The 10,983-nt window shown below is 47.2% G+C and overlaps 1 protein-coding gene across 1 annotated transcript; it reads left to right on the forward strand.

The window, feature by feature from the left end:
- Positions 1-8,775: 8,775 nt before the first annotated feature.
- On the forward strand, positions 8,776-9,568 carry LOC133052206 (KATNB1-like protein 1). The gene has a single exon (XM_061136973.1). It carries the CDS (start codon positions 8,781-8,783, stop codon positions 9,453-9,455), a length of 675 nt encoding a protein of 224 aa, XP_060992956.1. The 5' UTR covers positions 8,776-8,780; the 3' UTR covers positions 9,456-9,568.
- Positions 9,569-10,983: the final 1,415 nt, after the last annotated feature.

Below are 10,983 nucleotides of genomic sequence, written 5' to 3' on the forward strand. Positions count from 1 at the left end.
CATCTGGACGGCCGCTAGGGCCCAGGCCGACCAGAGACACTGTGCTAACCCCTCTCCCGAGCGCCCCCCAGGGGCCCAGGCAGTCCCCGACACAGACCCTAACTGGGACTATCAGGAGACTGGGGGAGGCGAATTCAGGGTCAGGTATATGATAGAGTGCCTACTGGATGGCATGGAAGCCACTTCTAATAAAGTGGTCAACTTCCTCAAGCTAGATGAGATCACCCAGGGCCCTGATGAAAACCCCGCTATGTTCTTAAATAGGCTGACAGAGGCCCTTATCCAATATACCCGACTGGCTCCAGACTCCCCAGCTGGAGCAATCACTCTGGCCAATTGTTTTATCTCCCAACCGGCCCCGACATCAAAAAAAAACTGGCCAAGGCTGAGGACGGCCCTCAGACTCCCATATGAGACCTGGTAAAAATGGCCTTTAAAGTTTACAATGCCCGGGAAGAGACTACAGAGGCTAGTCGTAAAGCCAGACTGAGACAAAAGGCCGAACTCCAAGCCAGCCTCCTCAACCAACAAACCCAGGCTCTGGTAGCAGCCCTGCGGCCGGCAACGGGCTCGGGCCCACAAAAACCCCCACCGGGGGCCTGCTTCAAATGCGGCAAAGAGGGACACTGGGCCAAAATGTGTCCCAACCCAAGACCGCCCACAAGGCCCTGCCCAAAGTGCAGGCAACGCGGACACTGGGCAAGTGACTGTCCCTCGGCCTCTCGGGCCCTGACCCCAGGGGGTAAGGGACCAGAGCAACCAAAGATGACTCCGAGCCCAGACCCCACCCTACAACTGCTGACCTTCGATGAAGACTGAAGCCGCCCAGACTCAGGAACCCCGATAACCCAAGCCGAGCCCAGGGTAATGCTCCAGGTAGCGGGTAAGTCGATCGACTTCTTGGTTGACACGGGGACTACCTATTCAGTCCTTCCCTCTTTCGGAGGCACCTTGCGTCCTTCCCGGGTCTCGGTAATGGGAATTGATGGCCAGCTGTCACAGCCTTTAGAGACCAAGCCCTTAAACTGTCAATTAGACAATTGTCTATTCACCCTCTCCTTTCTAGTTATTCCCTCCTGTCCGAACCCTCTGCTAGGGAGAGAGATTTTAACAAAACTCAAGGCCACACTTCACCTAGCCCCAGGGCCTTTCCCTTCCACAGGCAGATTCCTACTGCTACTCACCAGGTCCTCTAGCTCCCAAATAGATCCCCAGGTTTGGGACACCGAGATCTCAACAATTGCCCGACACCAACCCCCAGTCCTCATCCACCTAAAAAACCCCACCTGTTTTCCAGCTCGGGCCCAGTTTCCCCTGTCCCAGCCAAGCCTTTGAGGGCTTAAGCCAATCATTGACTGCCTCCTGGGACAGGGCCTACTGGTCCCCACCTCATCCCCATGTAATACCCCCATCCTTCTGGTCCGTAAGGCCTCAGGAGCCTACCGACTAGTCCAAGACCTCCAGCTTATCAACAAGGCCATTGTCCCTACACACCCACTGGTCCCCAATCCCTATACTTTATTGTCCCAAATACCCACAGGCACCACCCACTTCACGGTAATCGATCTCAAAGATGCATTCTTTTTCATCCCAGTCCACCCCGACTGTCAATCTCTGTTCGCCTTCACCTGGACTGATCCTGACACCAGACAGGCCACTCAACTCACGTGGACGGTCCTGCCTCAGGGGTTTCGAGATAGGCCTCATTACTTCGGCCAGGCCCTGGCCCGAGACCTGGCCCTCTGCCCTCTTAGCCCTAGTACCCTACTCCAATATGTAGATGACCTCTTACTATGTAGCCCTTCCGAAGATCTCTCAAAACAACACACCACAGCTGTCCTTAACTTCCTGGCCTCCAGAGGATACCGGGCCTCACAGGCAAAGGCCCAACTCACCCAGTCCTCAGTTACTTACCTGGGATTACAAATTACCCCCACCACCAAGGCCCTCACAATTGACCAGTGCCAACTTCTCCGGTCTATCCAGCCTCCAACTAACAGAGACCAAATCCTGTCTTTCCTGGGCCTGGCGGGATTCTTCCGCCATTGGGTTCCCAACTATGCCTCACTGGCAAGACCCCTCTATACAGCAGCAAAAGAAACCCCAAAGGGGCCACTCTCCTCACAAAATGAGGTCACCCGAGCCTTTCTCACGTTACAGTCTGCTCTGACATCTGCCGCTCCCCTTTCCCTGCCTAATCCAAACTACCCTTATCATCTCTATACTGATGTAAAGGGGGGGATAGCCTTTGGGGCCCTGGTACAGCCGGTGGGCTCTGAGTTGCTGCCTGTCGCCTTCATCTCCAAACAACTAGACCCCACTGCCAGGGGATGGTTCCCCTGCCTGTGGGCACTGGCAGCGGCAGCAGCGGTTTACATGGACGCAAAAAAGTTACTTCAAAATCAACCTCTAACCATTTTCTCCCCTCACCGCCTCAGTGACCTCCTGGCCTCCAGATTCCTCTCTGACCTCAGCGACTCCAGACTACAGCAATTCCACTTAATATTCCTAGACAACCTGCAGGTCACCGTGGGACGTAGTTCCCAGCTGAACCCGCTATCTGTGCTTCCCTCTCTCCCGATTTCCTCAAGAGTCCCTGCTCACCAGTGTACCGAGATCTTGGACTCTCTGACACAGCCACCTCCAAACCTCTTTGCAGAGCCACTGCTGGATCCCGATATAACCATGTTTGTCGACGGGGGTTCCAAAAAGGACCCAGATGGGCGCCGGGCAGCGGCATACGCTGTAGGCACCCTACAGGAAGTCCTTGAGGCCCAACCCCTCCCACTAGGAACAACTTCCCAAAAGGCAGAACTAACTGCATTGACCCGAGCCCTTCACCTAGCAAAAAACAAAAGGGCCAATATCTACACGGACTCTAAGTACGCTTTCCTAATCGCCCATTCACATGTGGCAGTCTGGAAAGAGAGGGGTTTTCTCACAACTAAAGGCTCCCCAATATGTAATGCCTCCCATATTACCAAACTACTGGAGGCCATCCACCTGCCAAAAGAAGTGGCCATCTTACATTGCCGGGGACACCAGGCAGCTCGCGATGAAATAGCCCAGGGTAATAATTTGGCTGACCAGGTGGCCCGACGAACCGCCCTGCAACAAGAGGCGGCCCCTTTACTGGTCCTAGAAACCTCCTTTACCCCTAAATACACCAAGGCAGAAACCAGAACTCTACCTGCCCAGGAGGGGACACAAACTCATCCTTCCGGATGGATCACCCTCCACGAAAAACTGGTCCTCCCTGAACAACAAGCCATTACCATTATAAAGCAGATCCATGACACCCTCCATATCAGACCACGAGCTCTCTTAACTTTCCTTAGCCCGCTCTTCTCTCCTCTTCACCTTAGACAGGCCATCCAGACCGTACATCGCTCCTGTCTGACCTGCGCAACGATCTCTCCTCAAGGAGGGCTCCGGCCCCCCCAGGAAACCCACCAGCTGAGAGGACATCTGCCCGGTCAAGATTGGCAGGTGGACTTCACTCACATGCCCAGACACCGGGCTTATCGTTATCTGCTGGTACTCGTGGACACATTCTCAGGATGGGTCGAGGCCTTCCCCACCTCCTGCGAAACGGCCGCAATAGTGTCCGAAACGCTGGTCAAACACATCATCCCCCGGTTCGGACTCCCTAGCTCCCTCCAATCTGATAACGGACCTGCTTTTGTTTCACAGATAACCCAGCAGGTAGCTGCAGCCCTCAACATCACCTGGCATCTTCACATTCCGTACCGACCCCAGTCATCGGGTAAGGTAGAACGGGCCAATGGGGTCCTCAAGGCCCACCTCGCCAAGCTCGCCTCAGAAGTGCGGCTCTCCTGGGTCGACCTCCTCCCCTTGGCTCTCACCTGCATCCGCAAAACACCGCACTCAAAGACAGGTTTGACCCCCTTCGAACTGCTGTATAGCAGGCCCTACCTGCTGACCCATCTGCCCCCAGAAAAACCACCTCCCCTGGCCAATTATCTGCCCCTCTTCACCCACCTGCGTGCCTTACTCAGGGATCACGCAGATCGGGTCCTGCCACAACCTGGAGACGGTGATGGCTCCATCAGACCGCTGTCGCCCGGGGACCAGGTGCTACTCAGGACCCTGTCTCCTGGGCCCCTCCAACCTTGTTGGACGGGTCCTTACACAGTAGTCCTGACCACCCCCACTGCAGCCAAGCTCTCAGGCCTCAAATCCTGGTACCACATGACCAGGCTCAAACGAGCCCCCCCCCCCCCGGCCTTCCAGAAAGAGATCCAGGCTTAGACTTGGGTCCAGAGGCTTCGCCAGGACACACATACCAGTCCTCTCTAACGGGGCCCACAAAACTAAAAATCTCCCGGACCCCCTTCCCACCAGAGGCCAAAGAATGACAGGCACCCTCCTATTGCTTGTTCTTCTTGGTCAGACCTACAGGGGATTTGATGACCCGGCTAAGGCAAGGCAAATCCTGGCCAGACAAATGGGAAAGCCTTGCGACTGTGCTGGGGGGGCTCTCTCCCAATATCCCGAGGGAAGGGTCAGACACATCCAATCAGTCAACTGTGGGGACAAAATGGCTTACAACTTTATAGGGTTGGGATATGAGCCTTCCTCAAATGGATACTCACGCATTGGAAAAGCCAATTCATGGCAATGCGTTAACACCATCCAGACCCCAGAACCCCTGCCCCCAGGTCAGCTCAAGAACTGCTCTTGCTTAGAATACCAGGAAACTCTCTACTCTCTATACTACCTTAAGGAACAGGCACACCAATGCAGGGGCCCAAAAAATAAGACTTATTGGACTGTAACACAAACAGGACACTTCCCAGGTACATCAGGCCCAGGCCCTTCCTCACCTGCGTGCCCAAATAAGGCAGGTAAAGAGGTCTGCTGGAACCTAAAGGCACCCATACACATCTCAGATGGAGGAGGGGTCCAGGATATGACACGAAGGGAACAAGTCCAACAAAAACTCCAAGAAGTAATAGACCACTACTTCCCAAAAGTCCATTACCATCCCCTGGCCCTGCCTGACCGGCGGGGCCCTCTACAACTAGACCCAGCAACAACAAACTTAATACAGCTAACATGGAACACCCTAAATCAGTCCAGCCCCGAATGGGCCCAAGATTGCTGGATATGCCTAGCCGTAGGTACCCCTCGCCTGCTAGCTGTGCCGGCCAACCTCTCCCAACCGGTCAACACCTCCGTAGACCCAGCAGCGTGTAAAGTGACACCACCCTTGCAGGTACAACCAATAGAAGCCTCAATAGGATACTGCCTACGAGGCCAAATAACAGACAACGAGACAGCTCTAGACGTGGGGGTGGGAGACTTTGCCAGCTGCACCACAATACAGAGCATCACCACCTCAATATGCACCCCTCATCCCCTGGTCTTTGTCTGTGGAGGAAACCTGGCCTATACTTTCCTCCCTACAAACTGGACTGGAACCTGTGTTCTCGCAGTCCTGCTCCCAGACATCGACCTGATATCAGGAAAAGAACCAGTCCCCATACCCACACTAGACCATGTGGCCGGGAAAAAGAAGCGAGCCATCCAAATGGTACCCCTGCTGGTGGGACTGGGCTTATCCACCAGCTTAGAGGCAGGGGCAGCAGGGATCGGCCTCTCACAGCACACATACGCCAAGCTCTCCCAACAGATCATATCAGATGTCCAACATGTGGCTGACACCATGTTAGAACTTCAGGGGCAAATAGATTCTCTAGCAGAAGTTGTCCTCCAAAATAGACGTGGGCTAGACCTCCTCACCGCCTGAGAGGGCGGCATATGCCTTTTCTTACAGGAAAGATGCTGTTTCTATGCCAACCGCTCCAGAATAGTCTGGACTAAGATTAAAGAACTACAGGACAACCTGGAACAAAGGCTCAGACAGCTCCAGGAAAGCCCTTTCTGGACCGGACTCAATGGTTTACTCCCATACCTCTTGCCCTTTCTAGGCCCTATACTCCTGCTGGTCATGAGCCTCACCATAGGCCCCTGCCTCCTCCAATTTATTTTTCGCAGAGTCCACGAAATAGCGCAGGCCGCGACAGGGCGGGCCATGATACTAACAGCTTACACTCAACTCAGTCAAGAAGACATAGACCTACCTCACAATCCCACATAAGCTGACCTTTCGTCCCGACTGGCCCTAACCCCCACGTTGCCCCCGTCCAGCAGGAAGTAGCCAGGAGACAAACGTCGCCCCTTGTCCTATACCAAAAAGGCCGGGATGAAAGGTCACGCTGATCGCAGGTGGAAAGGCGCCAGCCAGAAAATGCTGACAGAAAAACCCCCCTGCCGAAAGGTCTCAGATAAGCCCGCTGCCAGGCAGACTGACAGGGACAGACATCCACCAATCAACAGCCTGTTGCCAGGCAGACTGATGGACGCGAAGGCGCCAAGACTCCGGCCAATCAAAAAACCGATGCGGGACCTAGAGGGCCAATCAGCACCTTGGTCCCGTCACTTCCGTATCTGCCGGGGTATACAGGTGTTGCCACGCCTCCCTGCAGATTGCAGACTCTTGTTTTTTCCTCCCTCGCGCCGTGGGAGCTCTGCCCGGGAGCGATTGTCCAATAAAAGCCTTTTGATACTCCAGTGCCCCTTTGTCTTGCCGTGGTTCTTACAATAATTAATGCTTGTTTATTGATCTAACTAATGTAGACATGTCTAAGAGTAATTAACATTAAGCAGAATATTTTCATTGTACCTAGGTTTAATATAAGTTAAATATTATATCTGTTACAAGTTCGTCAGCAAGGAAATTACCTTGAGTGAAGAAACTTCTAAAAAATGTAAATGAGATATGAGCTTTTAGATAAATTCTATTAAGAATAATTATGCTTTAGGAATGTCTGTCTAAAATAGTCACTCCAGATTGGGGTAACTTGAATTCCTAAGGGTTGTGCTAAACTAAGTGCTGGAAGTCTAGGTCATTTCCAAATAAAATAAGATTTTGAAACATCTACTACTGAACATTAATTTTCTCTTACAGAGAAACTAAAGAGATTTGGGATTAAAAATGAATGATGTTTGGTGCCATCCTAAAATGTTCTAAGAAAGCAAAGGTTTTAGAAATTATCACTGGTATTTATGCTCACCAATCTATAAAATGCTAATATAAAAGTCAGTTCTTGGTTGCTTAAGGGAAGTAGGAAGTATGTTTTCAGTAAAGAAGGTATGAGGAACGGAATTGCATTTTGTGAAAGGAAAAGGAAGTAAGCCTGACATGCAGGTGGCTTTTTAGGATGGAAGAACACAGTAATGGGTACAGAAAGTGATAAAGTTTGTGAAAAGTGAACCATGGGGAAAGAGTTTTGTATATGGTTAGGACCAAGTGAGAGGGTAACAGGCAGGAAGGCCAGGGGTCTCCAAACGGAGGAAAGAGGCTGCAAGTGCCAGACATTTTTATCCCTCTTAAGCGGCAGAAGGAAACAAATCAGGGATATTTTTACTTCTCTATGCAAATTTAAAAGGAGGTTTCTCTTAAAATGCTGTGTTGCCATGACACCTGGTTTCACCTGAAGCTAACTACTCTCAAACCTTGAGTTAACCAATACATTTCTTTTTCTTATGGAAATGTTGTCTTAAGCTATGACTCTATCTTCAAGTTGGTTCCAAATGGCCCAACCTACTTACTCAGGTATTGTTCCCCTAATCTATGTAAACGAAACTATTTGTTGGTAATCTGCTCTTCTACAAGATTCAAGTCAATTGTTTTATGGCCAGGGATGAATTATCTGGTGCCATTCTAAGTTTTATGACATTCCTTTCTTTTCATTAACAGATTGTGAGTGACTATATAACAATAATGTATCCTGCCTGAGGACAGTCTTTGGATTAAACCCTCTGGCTAATTCTGTTATCTTAAAACATAAATTATGGGAGTAGGTCTGGTCTTTACAAGGATGTGTCCTGCCTGAGGACAATCTTTGGATTAAACCTTCTGGCCAACTCTGTTATCTTAAAGTGTAAATTATGGGAGTAGGTCTGGTGAGGTCTTTACAACCTCCAGACATTCTTTGGATTCATTGGAGAGTATATAACTCCATTGCTAATACTAGCAAGGGGGTACTCTTTTGCCCCCTTCTGATGCCTATGTCAGAAGCTTTCTCTATCTCCTTTATACTTTAATAAAACTTTATTACACAAAAGCTCTGAGTGATCCAGCCTCATCTCTGGCCCCAGATTGAATTCGTCTCCTCCGGAGGCCAAGAATCCCGTGTCTTATCATTCAGCAACAACCTTTCATCTGTTTAAAATAAAGTTAATTAAGTTTACCTTAAAGTAAGCTGGTGCAAAAATTTGAATTTAACTTTTCTGTTAAGATAACACCTTTTCTTCAGATTCTGAACTAACTGCCTTTGATAATAGATTTAAGTTTCTTTATCTCTTAAATGGGTGTTCATTGGTAGGACTGATGTTAAAGCTGAAACTCCAATCCTTTGGCCACCTGACGTGAAGAGCTGACTCATTTGAAAAGACCCTGATGCTGGGAAAGATTGAGGGCAGGAGGAGACGGGGCCGACAGAGGATGAGATGGTTGGATGGCATCACTGACTCAATGGACATGGGTTTGGGTGAACTCCAGGAGTTGGTGATGGACAGGGAGGCCTGGCATGCTGCGGTTCATGGGGTCGCAAAGAGTCGGACACGACTGAGTGACTGAACTGATGGCATCTGAAACCCATAGTGTTAAAAAATGCAACTTTTGTAATAATATTGAGGATCATTTCATTGATCTTCCTAGAAAAAGGACCTCTAATTTCACTAATAAAAACATGAAGGGGGTTAAGAAATCTCCAAAACAGTTGGCTGCTTACATAACTAGAATAGTTGGACAAGCTGTGAAAAGCCCAGATAAACTATGTAAGGTTTATAGAAGAAAGAAAGTTCATCATCCTATTCAAAATCCTTGTTACAGAAAAAAGCAGACCCCTAAAAGTGGGGGCTGTGTCATGACAAATAAAGAAAATGAACTGGCTTGTGCAGGCCACCTCCTTGAAAAATTACGGCATGATAGTCAAACATACTTGATTAACTCCAGTGATTCTGGTTCTTCACAGACAGAAAGCTCATCATCAAAATATAGTGGCTTTTTTTCTGAGGTTTCTCAGGACCATGAAACAATGGCACAGGTTTTATTCAGCAGGAATTTGAGATTGAATGTAGCTTTAACTTTCTGGAGAAAGAGAAGTATCAGTGAACTTGTAGCATATTTGATAAGGATAGAGGGCCTTGGAATTGTGGTGGATTGCCTTCCCATGCTCACCAAGAGTTTTCAGGAAGAAAAACAGTACATCTCACTTGGCTGCTGTGTAGATTTGTTGCCTCTAGTAAAGTCACTACTTAAAAGCAGATTTGAAGAATATATAATAATTTGGTTTAAACTGGCTTCAAGCAGTCATAAAAAGGTGGTGGTCAGAACTATCACCCAAAACAGAAATTGTGAATGATAGAAATATGCAGATTTTAAAACAGCAATTAAGTGGGTTGTGGGAACAGGAAAACCATCTTACTTTGGTTCCAGGATATACTGGTAATATAGCCAAGGATGTAGATGCTTAATTATTACATTTGCATTGAGAGACTTCATCTATAGTGTTTGGCTATTCAAAACATCCCTGGACTATATGACTTCCCCCCAAAAATATCCCATCTGAGAACTATGGAAGAAATCAAAACCATTTGTTCCTTTAAAAAACCGCATAATGAAACCCCTAATGAAATGCCACCAAGTTACTTCACATTGAAGTGGAAAAAGATCCAAAAGGCTTCAATGAGGTCAAAGTGCACTATGAAGATTGTTCACCTTTGCTGCGTTTGGGATTTATATGGTTATTTAGCAACATTGTTTAAGAAGTACTGGGTCTTAATGCAATCCTGCATAGGAATATAATTTATACTATGAGAAAAATAAGACAGGACTTATTACTAGGAATCACAAAGACCAATCATTACTTTTTTAAAAGATTGTGTTTTATAAGAAAACACTTAAATGTATGCAGCTACTATTTTATGTTGAAAAGACTTTGAAAGTTTGAACCATTATAGCAAATGATCAGTATGGTTGACAGAGATACTCTGTATGCAAAATGCCTTAATTATTAACAAGCCAATGTGTATGATACCAATATCTGTTTAAGAAAAGTAAAAGCAATCATGCTTTTGGCATGATAAAATCATGGAATTAAATCAGAGGTTTCCATTCATGTAGAATGTTGTTGTTAAAACTTATTCCACACCATTCTTAAAACTTGAGAATATTTTCAGTATCTCTGAATTTTTTTTTTGCCAAAATCATGTCATGTACGTATGTATGTTATTCCTATATATAGGAAAAAGATGAATTTGTATTTGTATGAATGCTTAACTGGAAATGTCTATGGAATTGACTAATTTATATTCACTTTTTATTGTATATAGATTTCTGATATTTTCAGTTCTGTATCATTTAAGTTTTCTTCATTTGAGTAAATTCACTAAATATTGCTTAAAAAAAAGTGTAAAAAGGCCATCAAAATAGTGGTAGAAAATAGTTCCAATACTTATAACTTAGAAAACCTCTTATCTTGATTATGTTTTAAAAGCCGCTATAAAGCCCTAAGAAAAAGAGAGACAACCCAATAGAAAAATGAGTAAGATAACTGAATGGGTACTTCACAAAACAGAATTACATAATGGCTATTATATCATGCCTTTTATAAACATATAAGAGAATTTAAGCCTCATTAATCAGTGGACACAATATGACATCACTAGTCACCCATTAGAATAGGTAAAGTGAAAAAGATGGAAAACACTCAGAGAAGATGAGGATGTGCAGAAGCTGGAATTCTCATATACTGCCGGGGACAGACAGAACACATGCACAGTGGGAAACAGCCTGGCCTTCCCTATGAGCTGGCAATTCAACTCCTTGAAAATAAATAAACCACAGCTATACACCACAATATGGATGACTCTTGCAGACAGAATGCAGAG

The sequence above is a fragment of the Dama dama genome, chromosome X (assembly GCF_033118175.1).
Source record: "Dama dama isolate Ldn47 chromosome X, ASM3311817v1, whole genome shotgun sequence".
Classification (NCBI taxonomy): Eukaryota; Metazoa; Chordata; class Mammalia; order Artiodactyla; family Cervidae; genus Dama; species Dama dama.

Bases quoted from the DNA above. Each gene is read 5' to 3' on its own strand.
- LOC133052206 (XM_061136973.1), top strand. From the start codon at position 8,781: ATGAAGGGGGTTAAGAAATCTCCAAAACAGTTGGCTGCTTACATAACT.